Source organism: Mobula birostris, chromosome 2 (genome assembly GCF_030028105.1).
Source record: "Mobula birostris isolate sMobBir1 chromosome 2, sMobBir1.hap1, whole genome shotgun sequence".
NCBI classification, from domain to species: Eukaryota; Metazoa; Chordata; class Chondrichthyes; order Myliobatiformes; family Myliobatidae; genus Mobula; species Mobula birostris.
The window spans coordinates 59,877,664-59,899,600 of record NC_092371.1 but is presented as its reverse complement, the minus strand read 5'-3'; the positions used below and the strand labels follow the sequence as shown (position 1 = coordinate 59,899,600).

At 39.2% G+C, this 21,937-nt stretch overlaps 1 protein-coding gene across 2 annotated transcripts in view; it reads right to left on the bottom strand.

Moving 5' to 3' along the window:
• Nucleotides 1–3,756: 3,756 nt before the first annotated feature.
• The window catches only part of acss2 (acyl-CoA synthetase short chain family member 2), a 72,597-nt gene continuing 54,416 nt past the window's right edge, over nt 3,757–21,937 (bottom strand). For both annotated transcript variants that reach the window (XM_072241868.1, XM_072241862.1), the window contains 8 exons: nt 20,696–20,828; nt 19,855–19,911; nt 18,980–19,060; nt 14,459–14,567; nt 13,535–13,603; nt 10,799–10,975; nt 4,783–4,857; nt 3,757–4,682 (listed from right to left, as the gene is read on the bottom strand). In XM_072241868.1, the coding sequence (XP_072097969.1) occupies nt 4,558–4,682; nt 4,783–4,857; nt 10,799–10,975; nt 13,535–13,603; nt 14,459–14,567; nt 18,980–19,060; nt 19,855–19,911; nt 20,696–20,828 (826 nt within the window). In that variant the 3' untranslated portion in view covers nt 3,757–4,557. The remainder of the gene's footprint in view (nt 4,683–4,782; nt 4,858–10,798; nt 10,976–13,534; nt 13,604–14,458; nt 14,568–18,979; nt 19,061–19,854; nt 19,912–20,695; nt 20,829–21,937) is intronic.

Below are 21,937 nucleotides of genomic sequence, written 5' to 3'. Positions count from 1 at the left end.
GAGTGAATCCACTTCTTTTTGTAGGACTTTCTATTCAAAAACATTGGCATTTCCATACCAGGCCATGATGCAGCCAGTCAATGTTTTCTTCGCTGAATGATAAATGGTGATCTATCATTGGTGCTGTTTCATTTGTCCGAAATAATCTGCAACTGCCTTACATTTTGCTTTTGTTCCACAACCCACTCTTCCCAAAACTTTACCTTTAATTGGATGTAAAGAATGTTCACCACAAAATATCAAGATGAGTTTATATTTTCAGTATAGGAGATACAACTGCAGTTTACCTGCTAATTTCATAATGTGCTGTGTATGCCCAGAGTAACTTCAAAGAACAAAAGTTGAGTGGAATAGAAAGTTGATTGGACTCAAATATTAGCACATGCAAACTTTTAATGAAAAAGATTTAGGTGAACTAGTTATGTTGATTTTTGAACATTCAGGGTGCTTTAAATGTAGGATAAGTTTCAAGAAATCAATAATTCTAGCTTACACTTTAATTTCAGTGGGGAACAAAGCAAGTGAAATCAATAATGTAGCAAAATCGGAGGGTATGAGTCCATTGTATGACCAATCATTGTAACATTTGTAAGGTTTCGGTAAGGCAAGAACACACATATCTAAATCAAGACTCCAACCACTGTCTATTTAATGTGTATCCACGTTGATTTACAGTAGAATTAAAAATAAGGAAGTTGCTTTAGATTCTGATGAGAGGATTGCTGCACAATGTTGAGGAAAAGGGTTCTCATTCAGCAAAGGTACAATGTTACAGACTACAAGAACTAGCTATTCAAAGTTGAGATACTGTTGTATGATCATGCAATCCTGATAACAAAAATCCTCTTCTGGTCAGTTCTTGTAGGCTCCAGTCTTTGTCCTCAAATTCATACACATAGATCCTCCAACCTGTCATCACTGACCCAAACTCACAACCATTGGGCCCTTGCCCTCCGGACAACCCGACCCAGAGGCTTTGACCATCAGACTCTACGAGCTCTGGACTTCGACCTCGAGCTTTGCCCTCTGGACTGGACCTCAACGACTTCTGGTTATCAACCCCAAGACACCACAATCACAGGTTTAACTTTCAGGCTCAACTCCTAGCTCAGTAATCATAGATTTGACCTTCGGGCATCAACTTCTGTATTCAGAGACCTCTGGGGGTGGATTACTGGCCCTTGTGACTCCTGACTCTACAGACCTCTGACCCAGGACTCACCGACTTGGGGATTGCTGGTCTTTGCCAACCCAACTTCCAGACTTGCTCAGCATCAATCGTGGAGCACACCAACCTGGACTCAACACTGGCCTGAAGTCCAGAGTAAATTTTATAATCAAAGTACAGAGATGTCACTCTATACAACCCTGTGATTCATTTTCTTGTGAGGATACTCAGCAAATCTGTAGAATAGTAACTATAACAGGATCAAGGAATGATCAATCAGAGTGCAGAAGATAACAAACTGTGCAAATGCAAATATAAATAACGAGAACATGAGATAAAGAGTCCTTGAAAGTGAGATCATTGGTTGTAGGAATGTTTCAATGACAGAGCAAGTGAAATTGAGTGAAGTTATCTCCTTTTGTTCAAGAGCCTGATGGATTAGGGGTATTAACTGTTCTTGAACCTGGTGGTGTGAGTCCTGAGTCTTTTGTACCTTCTTCCTGATGGCAGCAGCGAAAAAAAGAGCATGGCCTGGGTGGTAGGGATCCCTGATGATGGATGCTGCTCTCCTATGACAGCATTTCATATAGATGTGCTCAATGGTTGGGAAGGCTTTACCTATGATGTACTGGGCTGCATCCAATATCTTTTGTAAGATTTTCCATTCAAAGGCATTGGTGTTTCCATACCAGGCCAAGATGCAGCCAGTCAATATACTCTCCACTACACATCATTAGAAGTTTGCCAAAGGCTTCGATGCTATGCTGTACCTCCGCAAACTTCTAAGGAAGTGGAGACACTGCTGTCCTTTTTCTCCCCCCACAGTTGCACTTATGTGCTTGGATAGGATCCTGTTCCTGTCTTATAAATCTCTCTTATTCCTGTCCTTAAGCCCTAATCACCATGATTGTCCCAAAATCATCCCTATGAACCTAAAAGAAAAAGAAAATCTGAGCCACATCTACAGATATCACAGCTGAGTGCCATCTTGACCAAAACTGAGATCTAAGTGGTATTAATGTTTTCAGTTAATTTTCTTGCTTTCAGGTTCAAGTTTATTGCATTCAACTGTACATGTATACAGCTAAATGATACAATATTCCTCAGGGACCAGGGTGCAAAACAATGCATACTGTATATCACAGCAATTGTACAAATTCAAAGTTTGGAATTAGGTAGAGTACAAGCAGCAGTTAGTGCAGTTTGTTTAAGGTGATTCTACCTATCTCATTTCCTTTCCCTCACTTTCTTGCAAAGTTCTGGTTCTTTCTCCTTTGCTTTTGGGTCAGAATTAGTGTGGAATGGTGGAACAAGTTCTTGTCCTGTATATACACTTGGTGGCCACTTTTTTTTTTTTTAAAGGTACAAGAGTGGGACTCAGTGTGGTCTTCTGCTGCTATAGCCCATGTTTTTCTCCCCACCTTTGATGCAGCGTGCGGTTATTTGAGTTACTCTCACTTTCCCATCAGCTTCCACCAGTCAGGCCATTCTCCTCTGACCTCTCTCATTAACAAGGCAATTTCATCCACAGAATTGCTACTCACTTGACGATCTTTGTTTTTCCAGATCATTCTATGTGAACTCTAGAGACCAAGGTTCCCCAAAATCTATATCATTGCCTTTTATTCTGACAGGAACACACAAAAGTCTGTACTTTCAAAATTTCACTTTTGAAGGCCTCCCACTCACCCAGTACACCTTGGCCAAAAACCAACCTGTCACAATCGACACTTGCTAGGTTCTTTCTGATGCCATCAAAATTGGCCTTTCTCCCATTTAAAATCTCAACCCTCATCTCATTTTGTGTATAGCTTTTCATAAATTCTATTGTATTTTTATTTTCCTGTAAATGCCTTCAAGAAAATGAAACCCAAGGTAGCATATGGTGACATATACATACTGTACTTTGATAATATATTTACTTTGACTTTAAACAGGAATCCTTTGTGCATGAAGACTACTTGGAGGATGTGCAGAGGAGAAACTACAACTAAGAATATATGTTTGATAGAAGACTTTAACAGACTTTTTTTAAAAAAAAAAGCTTAGCATCACCATCACTGTATGACCAAGTCCTGAAGGACATAGCTATCTGGCTTGACCTACAAATGATCAGAACCATTTGACATTGCTATCAACAATCTACTAGTCTGGGGTAAAAATTCACCATTCACTGCAGTTGTATTTAGCCAAAAGATGGTGACTATAGTTATTGAAAGTTAATTGTCTCAGTCCCGGGATATCAATACAGCACTCACTGAGGGCAGTATATTACCTGCTTCATTAATGCCCTCCTTCTACCTTTATGCAAGATGCAGAAATGTTTGTTTGATGATTACTAGACAAAATAACCACCTTCAAGTCTAGCCAACTAACGTCACCATTGAATTACCTTACCATTAACAAATCTGGAGTTGCCTAGAAACTTAAATCAACCAGTCACAAATACTCGGACTGATTAAGTCTACTGGAGGTAAGTCTACTGTTTTGGCCATCTATAAAACATTCAAGAACACGGGAACAATGGTTAAATGTTAATTTTGTATTCCTTCAACCACATCTTGTGTGAGAAACCAGAACACGATATGTACAAAAAAAAGCGTTTTAATTGAAGCATCAGTTAAAGCAGTGCCAAAGACTAGGTAAAATATAATTTGCAAGCATAAGTGCACACTATTTTCAATAAAAATTCTCATCCAGTAAGAAAAATGGAGTTCCATAAATACCACGAGTAGTGTTGGAACAGAATGCTAGGAGTAAACAAATAATCCAATGTTATGCCTTCCAATAGAACATATATATCTCTAAAGTCACTTTTTTTTAAAAAAAGAAAAACATTTAAAATAGTCTTCCCAAAATGGTCAAAAATCCAATAAGAAGAATTAATAGTAACTTAACTCTGGAACAGTGAAACAAAATAATGCAGAAGTCCACGACTTCTTGTCTACAATCAAAAGGTAAAACACTTACTCTCATCTGTTTTATTATTAAAACAAAAAGATAATTTTCTAAAAATCTTTGCTTAAAATAGTTTGGAATGTTTGGTGTAATACTACACAAAAAGCAAACTTTTTTATGTGTATATATATATATATATATAATACAGACAACACAATGCAAAAAAAAAATATTTAAAATGTAGTTTTAAAATGTTGCTAAAATCAAAATTATTGCAAATGCATTACTTATTGAAATTAATTCCCCATAAAAACAAACATCAATACAGTATCCCACAAACCAATCATTTATCAACATGATCTATAGAATTCTTTGATATTTTAGCCTCAGGTTTTCTATAGATCAGGATTGTTTTTCCCCCAAGCACATTATATATTTATTAAATTACATGTGATGAATTTTCATGTATACTGAATATACATAAATCTATTTTAAGTGGTTTTGCATCTGTTGCTGAAGAGTTCGTCTATAACTGATTCATCTGCAAGAGTTGATACATCTCCAAGATCCTCCTCATTTCGGGCAACTTTCCTCAAAATGCGCCTCATAATTTTACCTTTAGGACAAAGAGACAAAGATTATAAACTTATTACAACTTTTAATTTACTTATTAATTGATAAATAGATGTATATCATATATATAATATATATCATACCAGAGCGAGTTTTGGGCAATCCAGGTGCATTTTGTATGTAATCAGGAGTAGCAATAGGACCTATTTTTTCTCGAACTGCAAAATTCAAAATAAAAATTGATTTGTTTAAAATTAAATTTATTCAGCAAATTAAAATTAACATGTTAACTGCTCTCCTCGTGGTAATCACAATAAACCTTCAGTTGTTGCTTTGTATGCTGTGTTCAAATGAAATAATCTACAAACGTTTGTACATATTATCTATGAAAAACCAATATTTCAAACACTCATAGAGGATGGAAGGTTTTGATTCAATTTATAAGAACATATGAAAAAGAAACAGTAGTAGGTCATATGTCCCTACAACTTGCTCCATTATTCAGTAAGATTAGGTCTTATCTGATCTTGGCTTTGGCTCCCTGCCCCCTTGCCACAATTTTAAACTCTCCTGTAGGACAAAAATATATCTTAATCTTGAATATATTCATTAACTTATCCTCCATATCTCTCTGCAGCAGATCCTCCAAAGATTGGTGACCCTCAAAAAACTCACTACATCATTAATGGAAAGAGCCTCATTCTGGTTTCTCCATGAGGGAAAATATTCTCTCAGTGTCTCCCCTGTCAACCCCTCTCAAGATATGATATACAAACGTTTGTATTTCAATAAAATTATCTGTCATTCTTATAAACCCCAATTACTATAGACTGAACATCCCCTCATTTCAGGAATCAATCTATTAGCTCCAATGCAAGTATATCCCATCTTAACATGATTTAAATGTACACCCTGCACCAGATATGGTCTCACCGACATGTATCACTAAAAAGACTTCACTTTATAATTTAACCCCTTCACAACAACCCCATTGTTTGCCTTCCCAAATGCTTATCTACCTGCTATTTTTCATGTACAAGAGTAGTCATACCCTGCAGCAGCATTCTGTAGTCCATTTCCATTTCAACATTACAAAATAGTTCTACAATTTGGGTAACTTCACATTATAATCCATTATAATCCATCTGCCAAATATCCCACAGCCACTTACTCATATCTCTTCACAAAAACTTTGTCCTCGATATAACCCACTTTCCCACATACCTTTATATAATCAGCATCTGGTTAAAGTACATTAAATCCCTTTCTCCAAGTCATTAATATAGACTGCAAATAGTTGTGACCCTGGCACTGAAGACTGTTCCACCCCATTCATTAAAGCCTGCCAACCTTAAAATAATCTCTTTATTCAACTCTTTACTGTTAATTATATCCATGTTAATATGGTACCACAATAAACTTAACTCTTACCCTTGTATAATAACCTTTTACGTGGCATTTACTGAATGCCTTTTGAAAATCCAAATATATTATACATAGCTGTTTTCCTTTATTAACCCTGCTCAGTAAACCCTCAAAGAATTCTAATAAACCTGTTGAACAAAATTTGCATTTCATAACACCGTGTTAACTCTACTTGTTCATTTCACGCCTTGTGGCGCATTGGGTGGCAACCTTGCCGTTTCTTTGGAATTGTCTGTTTTGGCGAGCTCAAGGCTCAATCCAGAACAGGTGGAAAACATGCAAGGAGCCAGCGAGATTCAAACTTGGGCCCACTTGCCACGCCACCAGTCAGCTATAACTCTACTTGATTGCACTGTAATTTTATAAATAGTCCAGCTATTCTCTTAATAATGGTTTCTCATTGGCAGCATATTGGAGGCTGTAGTTCTCTGCTATCTGATCATAGGGGCATTTGAAATTTTCCAACTAATCAGGACCTTCCCAAAATCTAGAAAAACTTGTTCAAATTAGCTCAATGCAACACAGGTGAATCATTAGAAATAAAGTGGATGACCTTGTTGTACAGCTACAGGTTAAAAGATATGACACTGTGGCCATCACCAAGTCATGGCTAAATGATGGATGTGATTGGGAGCTGAATGTCCAAGGATACACAGTGTATAGGAAAGATAGGAAGGTAGGTAAAGGGGGTGGCGTGGCCCTGATGGTTAGCAACAATATCAAATCACTAGAAGGAAGGGACATAGGATCAGAAGAGGTAGAATCTTTGTGGGTAGCGTTAAGAAATGGCAAGGGTAAAAAGACACTAATAGCAGTTATATACAGGCCTCCAAACAGCAGCTGGGATGTGGACTACAAGTTACAGCTGGAAATAGAAAAAGCATGTCAGAAGAAAAATGTCAGTGGATTGGGAAAGTCAGGAAGCTACTGGATCTCAGGAGAGGGAGTTTGTAGAATGCCTACGGGATGGCTTTTTGGAGCAGCTTGTCCTTAAGCCCACCAGGGGATAGGCCCACCAGGGGATCAGCTGTTTTGGATTGGGTGCTGTGTAACGAACCTGAGGCAATTAGGGAGCTGGAGGTAATGGAACCCCTTGGAAGTAGTGATCATAATGTGATTGAGTTCAGTTTCAAATTTGAAAAGGAAAAGCTGGTATCAGGTGCATCGATATTTCAGTGGAACAGGGGAAATTACAGTGGCGTGAGAGAGGAACTGGCCCAAGTCGATTGGAAAAGTAAGCTAGATGGAGGGATGGTACAGCAGAACTGGATGAAATTCCCATAAGAAATAAGTGCAGGAAAAATATATTCCAAGAAAAAAGAAAATCACGAATGGAAAAGTGGCACAAATGTGGCTAACGAGAGAGGTTAAGGCTAAAATAAAAGCAAAAGAGACGGCGTACAAGGAAGCAAAAATTAGTGGGAAACTGAGGACTGGATGACTTTTAGAAACTTACAGAAGGAAACTAAGAAAGTCATTAGGAAAGAAAAGATGAATTATGAAAGGAAGCTGGCAATTAACATAAAAAGAGGGGAGATTTGATAGAGGTATATAAAATTATGATGGGTATAGATAGAGTGAATGCAAGCAGGCTTTTTCCACTGAGGCAAGGGGAGAAAAAAAACCAGAGGACATGGGTTAAGGGTGAGGGGGGAAAAGTTTAAAGGGAACATTAGGGGGAGCTTCTTCACACAGAGACTGGTGGGAGTATGGAATGAGCTGCCAGACGAGGTGGTAAATGCGGGTTCTTTTTTAACATTTAAGAATAAATTGGACAGATACATGGATGGGAGGTGTATAGAGGGATATGGTCCGTGTGCAGGTCAGTGGGACTAGGCAGAAAATGGTTCGGAACAGCCAAGAAGGGCCAAAAGGCCTGTTTCTGTGCTGTAGTTTTTGTATGGTTTCTATGGATACTAAGAGATCTTTAAATATATGAAGAGTAAAAGAGTGACACGGGTAGATATAGGACCAATTGAAAATGATGCTGGAGAAATTATAATGGGTAACAAAGAGATGGCAGAGGAACTAAATGAGTATTTTGCATCAGTCTTCACAGTGGAAGACATTAGCAACATACCTGATAGCCAGAGGTCTCAGGGAATAGAATTAGGTACAGTCAAGATTACTAGAGAGAAAGTGCTTGGGAAGCTAAATGGACTAGGAATAGATAAGTCTCCCAGACCGGATGAGGTGCACCCACGGGTTCTGAAGGAGGTGGCTTTGGAGATTGTGGAGGCATTGGAAATGATCTTCCAGGAATCAATAGACTATGGCATGGTTCCAGAGGACTGGAAGGTCGCAAATGTAGTTCCGCTGTTTAAGAAAGGAGGGAGGCAGCAAAAACAAAATTACAGACCTATTAGTCTGACATCGGTAGTTGGAAAGTTATCGGAGTCGATTCTCAAGGATGAGGTTATGAAATACCTCGAGGTGCATGACAAGATAGGCCCAAGCCAGCACGGTTTCATGAAGGGAAGATCCTGCCTCACGAACCTATTGGAATTTTTTGAGGTGATCTCAAATAAGATTGACAAGGGAGAAGCTGTGAATGTTTATGCATTTGGATTTTCAAAAGGCCTTCGATAAGGTGCCGCATAAGAGGCTGCTTAATAAGATGACAGCCCATGGAATTACAGGAAAGATATTGGAATGGGTGGAGCATTGGCTGATTGGCAGAAAGCAAAGGGTGGGAATAAAGGGATCCTATTCTGATTGGTTGCCAGTTACTAGTGGTGTTCCACAGGGGTCGGTGTTGGGGCTGCTTCTTTTTACGATGTATATTGATGATTTAGATTATGGATTAAATGGTTTTGTGGCTAAATTTGCAGATGACACCAAGATAGGTGGAGGAGCAGGAAGTATTGAAGAAACGGAAAGGTTGCAGACAGACTTGGTCAGTTTAGGAGAGTGAGCAATGAAATGGCAGATGAGATACAATGTTGAGAAATGTACTGTTGTACATTTTGGAAGAAATAATCAGGCAGATTATTATTTAGATGGGGAGAAATTTCAAAAATTTGAAGTGCAAAGGGACTTGGGGCCTTCGCGTAAGACACCCTAAAGGTTAACCACCAGGTTGGATGGGCAGTAAGGAAAGCGAATGCTATGTTAGCATTCATTTCAAGAGGAATAGTGTATAAGAGTAAGGAGGTGTTGGTGAGGCTCTACTGGTGAGACCTCATTTGGAATACTGTGTGCAGTTTTGGGCCCCCTATCTTAGAAGGGATGTTCTGATGTTGGAGAGAGTTCAGAGAAGATTTATGAGGATGATTCCTGGAATGCAGGGGCTAACATATGAGGAGCATTTGTCAGCTCTTGGACCGTATTCATTAGAGTATAGAAGAATGAGAGGGGATCTCATAGAAACATTTTGAATGTTGAAAGGGTTGGACAGAGTAGATGTGGAAAGGCCGTTTCCCTTGGTGGGTGAGTCCAGAACAAGAGGCCACAGTCTTAGAATTAGAGGTTACCCATTAAAAACAGAGATGAGGTGAAATTTTTTTTAGCCAGAGGGTTGTGGATTTATGGAATTCATTGCCACATATAGCTGTGGAGGCCTGATCATTGAGAGTGTTTAAGGAGGAGATTGATAGGTATCTAATTAGTCAGGGAATCAAGGGATATGGGAAAAAAGCCGGAAATTGGAACTAGATGGGAGAATAGTTTAGCTCATGGTGGAGTGGTGCAGCAGACTCGATGGGCCAAATGGCCTACTTCTGCTCCCTTTGTCTTGTGATCTTGTGATCATTCTCCACATCTACACTGTGCCATGGAGTGTAACGATATTTAGTAACACTATTGTTACCAGGGATATAGAAGAGAGGATTTCAAATTGGATTTCTTGGATCCTAGAGAATTTATGAAAGAATTTCAGACAGGCAAAGCACCTTGATGTTCGAGTAAATCCAGAAAGGTCACGTCAATTTTGAGCAAGTAACGTTGGTTCAAAACTCACGAAAGCCGATGCTTAGGAACATGTTAACGTCAGCACACAGAAAGAAAAGACAGCTGAAAAGCATTTACGCATGAGAGAGCGGCAAACATTCAGAAGTAATGCAGTATTACAGCATTCATTTAAGTTGCAGTCAGTGTGCGGCCTTTTGATTTAATTTTAATGCACAATACCGAAAATAATCTGCTGGATTCCATACGTCAGCATCCTGCAACTACAGTTCAACTGAAATTCCATTGGCAGCGAAATCACCAAATAGAGAGCACTTGGATTAGTTTACACAGAAATGCCATTTTCCCAGGTTTAACCAGGTAAAGTAATCAGTGATGCACTTCGCTGTGTCACTCACTCTCTTACACTTCCTGATCTTGTACTATTGAATTATTAGAATTATACAATTTAAAACTGTGATGCCCCAGAAGCATTAATCAGTCTTGTACAGAGTCTAGTGACATGGTAAGATCTCCTTGCTTTGTATTCACTTAGTCACAGGTTTCAGGAAATAAATTATGCCTTGAAAACTGCGGCAAATAAAGAGGTGACATTCAGGAACCTACACTTGCTGATTCTTTTAAATGTTAATGCCAAGTGGCAATGCTAATAACTCTGTGGATATCAGTGCAGTTCTAGAGGTTGTTTTCTTTCAGGAAAGTGTAAACCTCTAGATTTGAAATTTTTTACCCCAAATCTAAATATTAATGTCTGGGATTTTTTTAATTACCTGGGGATGTATGAGCCTTTTATTCTATTCAATATCTTAGTTCCATTGACTTTATTACCTTGATTTTTTAGTTCAGTGACAAGTGTATTAGTAAATTCGTGTCCATCCTTTAGAGTCACAAAGCAGTAGAGGCTCTCTCCCTTCACAGGATGGGGGTGGCTAACAACAGCAGCTTCTGCTACGGCAGCATGTTCAATTAATGCAGATTCCACTTCTGCGGTACTCAAAAGATGCCCTGAATACAAGATAAACAGTTAATATTTCATTCCTTTAAGCAGAGCATCGTAAAGCAGCAATATTACAACAATTTGAACCTCATATGGACAATAGACCAGCCTTAAAAGACTTTTGTTAAGAAGGAATCTATGAAAGAGAGAAAAAAAAATCAAAAATTCAAAGTACATTTATTATAAGGGTACGTATACAGAATACAAGGCTGAGATTTGTCCTCAGTTAATTGCATTAACAGAGAATTTTCCACCATATCTGGACACTTCACAATCAGACCACAAAGAGAACCAACTACTTCTGAAATAATCAGAGCAGGTAATTTGTGCAGGGGGGCATGCATCCACAAACAGTAGTGTGATAAAGATCATTTACACCTTCAACGTGATTAAATCAGTTAGAGATAAATATTGGTTAGGACAAAAGGGAGCAGCTCCCTGTTCTTCAAAAGAAGCCAGTGAATCTGTGTGATCAGATGTCATCTCTGATGATGCAGTACTTTCTAAATAATGCACTAAATGTCAGGCTTCTGGAGTGGAATGTGAACCTGCCTTCAGGTTAAAGACAAAATAACTACCAATCTAGCCACAGCTGACCTTGCATAATATTCATGAGGGAAATAGTTTAAAGCAGAAAAATGTAAAGAAATAGATTTACATGAATGAACATAAAATAAGCAAATAAAGATAGGCAGGTGAGAAAGATAAAACAAAGGCAAAGCATGATTAAGAAATACTGTGTCACTAACTGACAAATATGAGAAAAGGGGAAAATGAAGTAATAGGCAGATCTAGATTTAAGATTAAGTAAACATGCTTATTTAGGAAATAGAAAGGTGGTGGAGGAGCAATTTAGTTGAAAGAAAACATAATATACAAAGATTTGATGCAATTGTTATTTGTAAATGAGTTAATGTAGCTGAGACTCAAGTAGTAAATTTGGCTTATTACACTGATTGTATTGTATTGAGTATCTCCAGTTTATTGATCCAACTAAGTCTTGAATGTTGAAAAAAGAGAATCTTAAGTCCAAGGCAGAGATGGGGGTCATAGATTTATTGCTGTGGCAGATTTAATCATTGACTGATTGAATAGAGACTGACTTCAGAAAAGGTGATTGGGTTCCAGAGGCAGTTTATTACTAAGTGTACAGAATACAAACATTAGTAGATCCAGCCCAAGTAATTAAATTGAAAGGGAAATTTAAGGTTCTATCATACTTTAGAAGAAAGCTCCAACGGAAAAAAGCAAATAAGAATCGGAGTTCAAATATTTGGGCAATTCATTGGCACATATGTTAATAATTTAATGCATAATTTCTGCGGCTTTTCTAACTAAATGGTATGACGACCAGGAATTTACTTGTGTTCTCCTGAATCGCTACCACTTTCAGTGAAGACTGGTAGAAAGCCCTCCATAGCATAAAGAAGGTTCACATCAAAGAGTCCCTTAAGGAATTTTCAGGAAATGGGTTACATAGCTGCATTCTAAGTGAAATTTTCCACATTATTTGAAACACTGCAGTCTGTGCAGTGCAGATTAGCTTCAGTCTGGGACCTGGCAGCAGGTCTGACCCAATAAAGCAACTCAAGTCAGACTGTCAACGTAGCTCTTTACTACTTCACTTATACAAGTGTTGATTCTTCAATATTTGATTTACTCCCCAGATATGGATTTTAGTCAATGATTCTCTTTCCCTCTCACACACAGTAAGCCACAGCATAGGCAGCTACATGTAACAATATATCATCATAATTGCATATTGTACTATAAGATGAAGAACTATAGATTGAATGAAGGCATTGTGACATCTATCCACATTCCTGTGGTAACTACAGGAGCAGGCTGTTTGACAGAGCCCCACTTATCAGCTCAGAGGAATCCCGAACACTGGGAACTATTGTACAAAGCCAAGGATAGTTGGTAAGGGTCTGGAAAATATCATGGGATGACTTAGAGTTGTCCATCAAATAGCCCTGTGATGCTTTATAGTTAACTGAGTTAGATAAGAATGTAACTAATTGATGCTATAGTGGATCTGTGGTCAGCCATGGTGGGCTGACAGAAGATACTGTATATGCAAATATGACTTCCTTTGTCAGTGGAGATGTTGCTCAAGACACTCAGCAGCTTTCTCCCTACTGGTGTAAAACAATAAACCTTTAATGATCAGAATGGACCCATTTGTTTCAAGTGATTCTTTAATTGCTCCATTCCCCTGACATATTCATGCCAATCTCCATTAAGTGAAGGGCTGAAGGTCAACAGAGGAAACAACAGTGCTCTCAAAGCTTCCTTGATAAAGTGTAACAGCTGTTCTGGTCCCTGGGAATCTCTGTCATACCCCTGCTCCCCTTTGCTCAAAATGCACTGAAAACCTCAAATCCATTCAAAGCCCAATATAATGGCAGAGGACATCCAAAATTACCCAGGCCTGCCTCATCCAGCACTCCTATGGCAGGGTCTCTCTCACTGGCTATTTCAAGCATCTCAGAACTGAAAGCAAATCATCCTCAATCCCAAAGGGGTGTCTACGAAGGAGAATAAATTTAAACTATAAATCTTACCAGATACATTCACCATGTCATCAATCCTTCCTGTGATCCAGTAATAACCATCTCGATCTCTCCTGCAACCTATCAAGCCAAGGTAAAATCATTTAAAGCTCAATATATTTAAATTCTATTTACATATTTAAAAACTGAATCAGAATACAGATTAAATACAGATTACAGAATACAGATTAAGGTTGGGGGTTCGCTGGGTTAAACAATCAAATGTAATTGGTAACTGGTTGTATTGAATGTAATTTGTTGGTGTTGCAATAAATAATAATAAAAAAGAATACAGATTAAATAAAAATATTGGTAATTAATATCTTAAAAAACATGATGCTTGACTGAAATTTCAGACCTTCACAATCTGTTTTCTACAGTCAAAGGATCCGCTTGTGGTCTCAGGACAGACAAGAATCATAGATTTGCTAGGCACAGGAAGTCAATTGGTCCATCAAATCTGTACCCAGTACGGCCATCCAATCTTCCCTTTCACCTGCCCTTTCCTTATGGTACTGTAAATAATGCTGGTCACAGGTAGAAAATCCCAGCTTATAACTACACACAGTTAAAATAAAAACCCTCACTCCCTTTCTAAACTTTCATCCAAACTTTAAAGCTACTTCTAATCCTTGAAATAACATATCCTCTCTAAACTAAATGTGATCTTGTGCACGTGCTGTACGTCAAAACTCCTCTTCACTTTCTCTTGGTTCAGGAACGAATACCAATCCCCCCCCCCCCCCCCACACATACACACCCTTCACTGGTCTGACCTTAAAAGTATAAAAGTAGATAGTTTCATAACATAGGGAAGCACGGCCACTGAGTTTAGCGTAGCAAGATCTCAAAACTGCACTGGGATGAAGGACCAATTACACTTTTAACAGATGAAGCCCTATTTAAATATTCATCACACCTCTTAAAGAAACTAACCATCTCCAGTGACAAAATATCCAGGAAACTTTTTAAAATAGGTGGTTTCAAAACGTTCATGATTGCCATAAATGGTACGCATTATAGAGGGCCAAGGTTTCTTGAATACCTATTGAGGAAGAAGTTTGAATAACTCAACTGAAAGAATGTGTAGACATATTGTAAACAATGTATTTTGACAGAAAAAATTATGAACAATACAGACAATAGTTACATCAGTTTACAGATCAGATTACACAAAATAATTAATTTGCATAGCTTATAATTTGAGGCACAATAATAGATCACTAGGTGAAAACAATTTATTGCTATCAAATCTAAGTTTATTGTAATAAAGCATCAAGTTGCACATTTGCAAATTAATCAATCAGGTGATTCCAGGGTAAATAATGCTCAGGAATCATTTAAATTGATCAAAACCTGATCAGTGTAAGTTGAGACAAGAAAATTCCATGGAAAGTAGAATGCTTGGAGTGACAGTTAATTTCTGAATTAAATATAGAAACATAGAAAAATCTACAGCACAACACAGGCCCCTCGCCACCAAATGCTGTGCCGAACATGTACTTATTTTAGAAATTATCTAGGGTTATCCATAGCCCTCTACTTTTCTAAGCTCCATGTACCTATCCGGGAGTCTCTTAAAAAACCCTATCGTATCTGCCTCCACCACAGTTGCCAGCAGCCCATTCACCACTCTCTGCGTAAAAAACTTACCCGACATCTCCCTTGTACCTACTTCCAAGCACCTGAAAACTATGCCCCCTTCTGTTAGCCATTTCAGCCCTGGGGAAAAAGCCTCTGGCTATCCACACGATCAATGCCTCTCATCATCTTATACACCTCTATCAGGTCACCTCTCATCCTCCGCCGCTCCAAGGAAAAGACTAAGTTCACTCAGCCTATTCTCATAAGGCACGCTCCCCAATCCAGGCAATATCCTTGTAAATCTCCTCTGCAACCTTTCTACCATTTCCATATCCTTCCTGTAGTGAGATGACCAGAACTGAGCACAGTACTCCAGGTGGGGTCTGACCAGGGTGCTATATAGCTGTAACATTACCTCTCAGCTCTTAAACTCAATTCCACGGTTGATCAAGGCCAAAGCACCGTATGCCTTCTTAACCACAGAGTCAACCTGCGTAGCATGCCTCCTTACTTTCCCAATAAGCCTTGCATGGGGTTACCTTGTCAAATGCCTTGCTGAAATCCATATACACTACATCTACTGCTCTACCTTCATCAACGTGTTTAGTCATATTCTCAAAAAATTCAATCAAACTCGTAAGGCACAACCTGCCTTTCACAAAGCCATGCTGACTATTCCTAATCAAATTATGCCTCTCCAAATGTCCATAAATCCTGCCTCTCAGTATCTTCGCCATCAACTTAGCAACCACTGAAATAAGGCTCACTGGTTTATAATTTCCTGGGCTATCTCTACTCCCTTTTTTGAATAAAGGAACATCATCTGCAATCCTCCAACCCTCCAGAACCTCTCCCGTCCCCATTGATGATGCATTGAATGTGGTGAATCCTGTTCAGACTAGTGGATTGGCAATCTTATCTGTAGGGAAATCCTGATCGACAACTCTGTAACAGTAACTGGCAACTATTCATTTAGAATTGAACTGCTGCTGGATTACGGGTGAATGAAATTTGTCAGTAAACAAATGCTCTCAGGTACATAGGTGATATGGATGCTCCTAACGGGCAGCACAGCCTCGACAACAACTGAATGTCTTCCAAGCACCAATGACAGCTTTGCATCCTTTCCTCTAAAGGAAGTGCAAACATTTTTGCAAACCAAAATAACCATGAAGAGCAGCATAGTGACACAGCTAGTAGAGTTGCTGCCTCATAACACTAAGCACCAGTTTGCACGCACTCCCTGTAACCGCACGTTTCCTCTGGATGCTCCAGTTTTCTCCTACTGCCCAAAGTAGTGGGGACTGGTAGTTCCTCCATAGCGTGTCGCACCAGACAGTCAGCCATTCTTGTCTGGCGCTTAGTGTCAGGATTGGTCTCCTTTCGGATTAACCAGGTCACGATATGAACGTTCCTGACTCGACCCTTGTTGTTTTTATTTTACGAGGCTGAGTGGCTAGCTCGACGCTCAACCCGGCACGGATGGAAAGCATGCTCGGGGGGTGGCCCGACTTGGATTCAAACTTGGGAGCTTTCGCTCCGAAGTCCGGCGCTGATGTCACTGCACCACCAGCCAGCCACTGGTAGTTAAAATGGCCACTGTCACCATGCCAAACAGATCAAAGGGTAGAGGCCAGACTAGAGTGGTCCACCAGTTTTCCAGGTTCGGGAGTTTGGCTCAGGGTTAACAACCCTGACTGGTCAAAAACAGAAACAGCAGTGAAGAATTCTTCTGTACCTGTGTGAGACAGTATGGAGAGGCAGAGATGGAGGACCCTCATTGCTGCCCTAAACACCAGCAGAGTAACAGGCAGTAAGTTGGTGCATGTGACAACAATAATATACCAATTCCAATTATTGCCTTAAAGCTATGCCGCAGACTTAATGACCTCTCTGCAAACAGAAATAAGATTTTCTTATTCACCCTGCTGAGGACCCCCATAAATATTACAAATAAACTTTTTCAAAATTCACAGTCTATCCAACAATATAACCATAATTAAGCATTAAGAAAATTAAACTACGTACTCAGGATACAGGTAGAAGATGTGGAATTAACATTTTAGGTCCACAACCTTTACTGGTAAACTGGTTTATTTGTCACATGTACTGAGGTAAATACAGAATTAGCTTCTGAAATTGGATAGAACACACACATTTCATTGGCAATAATTAAATGGAGTTATTCTAGCTTATCCATTCACAGCAAACAAGTCATTAGCTCATGCCTACAGAAGGTAGAAAAAAAAATGAGGCAACGCGGAGAAAGAATCAGGTAACAAAAGACAAAGATGAAGATTTTCAAAGAGGAGGTGAAGCAAGGCAGAGTTATGGAGGGTGAAGCAGATGGCTGTCGAGATGACACAGAAACGAAGAGGCAGCATGATAGCATAGCGGAGCATAATGCTATTACAGAACCAGTGATCTGGGTTCAATTCCACTGCTGCCTGTCAGGAGCTCGTACATTCTTCCCATGACTGGGAGAGTTTCCTCCCTCACTCCAAAGGCATACAGGTTCGTAGGCTAATTGGTCGCATGAGGATAAGTGGGCAATACAGGTACTTTGAGCTGGAAGAGCCCATTACCACGATAGATGGATAAATCCAACAATCGGTGCAGGCAAATATGACCACAGCCACAATCTGGTTCAGCTTCGGAAAGGGAGTTAGATTTTATCTGTGGATTTGGGAGAAGTGTAACCCAAGAGAAACAAAGGCCAACGACTTCTGTTTTCCCACTCTTACCGCAGCAGTTGCTCATTGCCCAGATTTGGGTATTAGTCTGACAAGTACAGACCGCAGCAGGGTTGGGGTAAGTCAAGAGGGGTTGTTGTGGAATACTGCTAGATGTCATCATCATGCCAGTGGAAAGAGGCTTTAGTAAGATGAGAAACAGGAGGTGGGCTTGGGGAATCCTGTGATAATAGTGCGGTCGTAGGTAGGGAAGCTCTTACTGGTGATTCACTGGTAATGACAAGAAAAAAAGTAAGGCTCTTTAGGAGGACAAGGGGACCGTGTATGTCAAAGGCTAAAACCAGATTAAGAAATAGCAGAGACCTTAGCACATCCATAGAAGAATGCATAGACCTCGACTAAAAGTCAATTTTAAACATGAGGAATAGAGGGCAGGTGCATATGCTACAACACAATACAAATCTTGCTTAAACTCTGCCAAATCAATCTCCTGACCATCTGGTCATATCCTAGTTTGTGAAAACCAAATGATATTGCACACTTGTGGTGGTCTCATAGTGTCTGGCCGCTGAACATTTGCAAGATAGACAGCCAAATTGACTCCCACCAAGCACCAATGAACATCAACTTCAGAGCACAACAGCAGAATGCACATTGAAAATCCTTCACACTGTACCTTGTAAGCAAAGGGTTTTGATGACGCAAAGTTCAAGACAATACTGAAAATTGAGCTCATTTGCTGAGAACACATAGAAGCCCAGCAAAAATGTTGGAAGGAGTGCCCTTGCTGCTGAACTATTCTCCCAGTCAATTATGCAGTTCCTGCTCCCACTATGATAGTCTCTGAATCCCAAATGGTCTCACCAGCCACCCCAGAACCATCCAAACTGCCGTAGAAGCACATCATCCTCAATTCCAAGGATCAACGCAAACAAAGTGCTGGAGCAACTCAGCGGGTCAGGGAGCATCTGTGGAGGGAAATGGGCAGTCCACATTTTAGACCGAGAGCCTTAGTCCTAAACATTGACTGTCAGTTTCCCTCCTTGGATGCTGCCTGACCTGACATTTTGTGTGCGCTGATCTAGATTCCCAGTGTCTGCAGTCTCAACCCTAAGAAAGTGGGAAAAAGAAAAGATTTAAGATGCAACACCAATGCAGCAAAACCTCCGGTCCTTCATACCAGATAACCTTCGGCCTCTCCTTCTAGCTCCTCTCCAGATTCATTAAGAATGGCAGGAACCACACCAAAAAAGGGAAAAGTCTGAAAAAAAAAGAATTGATTATCTACATTATTAAAGATTACTATTTACTTAGGAGCTCTATCATTAAGATAAATGTTAAAATATAACTTATTTATACATTTTTATGGGTCATTCAAAGGAAGTCTTCAATTTTGCATTTTATCGTTATTCCTCTCCGTGCCTCACAGTGCACTGGGCAGCAACCTTTCTGTTTTTATGAGGCCGAGTTGCTAGCTCAATGCTCAACCCAGCGTGGATGGAAAGCGTGCAAGGAGCCTGCCGGATTTAAACTCGGGACCATTTGCCTCGGAGTATGGTGCTGATGCCTCTACACCACCAGCCATTTGTATCTTACACTGGTAACTAAAACTCAATAGGGGCAAATGCAGGACAACTGAAAAAGGTCCTTAGCACCCTTATATCGGAGGAGAAAAACTGATTATATACTTTACATGAATATATTAATATTGGTTACAGGGACCAGACTTTGCATTTAAAGGCAGGCCACTTTACCTTAAGGTGTACACAAAAATAAAACATGATGAATAAACTACTGTAGATCTCATCACTAGAACTCGTGGTACACATTCAGAAGAGAACACTGTATCCGATAAGAGATTGTTTAGTTAAAATCTAATGGAGTATTTCTAAGCCTCTGTGTCATAAGCAGTTGCTTCAGATTGTGATATTGAAAGAAAGAAATTGCCGAACTTCTTGTACGTGCTGAGCGCCACAAGTGCAAAACTGCGAAATATAAACTGATTAAAACACAAATGCAAGAAGCATTTTCTGTCCAAATTGATAATTTACTCACAGCTGATCCTGGCTTCTGTGGGATAGCAGCTGGAAGAGGAGTTATCATGTGACCACCCTGGGAACAAAGAAACATTTTATCTACTTCATGGACAAACAGCCAACTATAACAGCTGAAAATGAGCAAACAAAGTACAATTATTTGGAAAGCCAGTAACATTAACATTATTGGACGTCACCCCGTTAATGATTATACCAGGGCTACTGTATTTTGAAAACTCCTTTGCTTTGATGATGTTGCACAATTTTTTCAAAAGGAAATATACAGCTCAATTCAAATTCAAGATTCAAGTTTGTTTATTGCCATTCTTCAGTACACAAGTGTAAAGGAGAACAAATGATTGTTGCTCTGGGTTCGATGCAGCATTAAAAAAAAACAATACGCATAAAGAACACAATAAAAAAAGCACAATAAATATAAAAACATAAGATTAGCTTGTAAACATAGACTGACTGCATGTACACAAAGTAACGCTGTAGCTATACACAAGGAGACTGACGGAAAATAATAAAGTGGTGGGGTATGCTACTGAAATTTTCCTTTGCAACACATATCGCACATAAATAATGACTAAAATAGCCTTGAGACAAAGAAATTCGTTTCGTTACAGAAATGAAGTAAGAAAAACACCACTATGTTGAACAGTAGCTGGTCAAAAGCCATAACATCAACATTCACCAGACTATTTATAAAAAGGGTTTACAGAAACTGAAAGGAATAACATGCAGTATCATTCAGCTAACAAATCAGAATTCAGAATGCGCAATAATAGTGTGTGATTTATAACTTTGTCTTAAATAATCAGTTGAGGTTTCTCACGTGCACTTTGAAGAAAACTTACAGTCTCGGTCTGCCAGAAGGTATCCATAATTGGACATCGCCCATTACCAATTACTGTATAGTACCAATGCCAGGCCTCTGGGTTTATTGGCTCTCCCACTGTACCAAGGATTTTCAAAGAGTGCCTACTAAACCTAATTGGGACAAAAATACCCAGCAATAAAAACCTGGCTTTGCATCTTCAAACACAAGAACAGTCAAGAGCACAATTTTGTTCTTAGTAATAGAAAAGATGGGAAGTAAACTTAATAGAGCCTTTTTAAAAAAACTGATGAAAGGATTTCATCATTTACAACCAAGTTCAATAAATATTTAAATATACACCTGCACAATTTAAAATTTAACTCTTAATGCATGCTGAATAGGTTAGTCATTTAATACCCATTGCTATTTTAAGAGAACTGGTAATACACAGGAGGAATACTTTTTAAATTAGTGCAGATTACTGTCCCTGCTTTTTCTACAACCTACACACAATCCATTCTATCAATCAGTTAAGTTCCTGAGGAGAGACTTTGTACAAATATTCCCCGCTTCACAAATAAAACTCAAATCATTTAACTACACTCCTCTCACTCCACTATTCAAACTCATCACACCATCCCCATCCTCCTAAAGCCACAGCCTCATTCTTATTTTCAATCCAACCCAACACAACAGCTGTTGTGTTCTACAGTAAGCAATAAGAGTGGTTTGAGACAAGGTCTAAAATAGTCGTGTAATGGGAGATCATGCAAAATTGCAGCTGGGAGCCTGTCCTGGAGCTGAAGGACTATCTGTGTGTTGGGAGAGAGGAAAAGGGCCTGTTTGGCTGTTGTATTGATGGTTAGGTTCTGGCTTGCTGTGTTCTGTGTTGTGTTGCCAAGTACTGGAACATGCTATGTTGGCATCAGAATGTGTGGCGAGGCTTACAGGTTGTCCCAGCACATTCACAGTTGGTTGTTAACACAAACACATTTCAATGTATATGTGATAATAAATCTGAATCTGGGCAACTAGTAGTCTGCCCAGGACTTTGTTGTAATAGCGTTGCACATTTTTTTTTTTTTTTTTAAAAAGGTAAGAGTAACAAATAAAATTAGTTTCAATGGACTGTCCCTGAGAAGCGCTTTTGGTTTCATCCAAACTATTCAACAAAATACATAAAACTAAATTGTTTTTTTAAAGATTCAAATTGTTTACACATCCCCCTCTGAAAGCAATCCCCACTCCTCCTGGGATGGCAATTCAAAGACTCTAACAA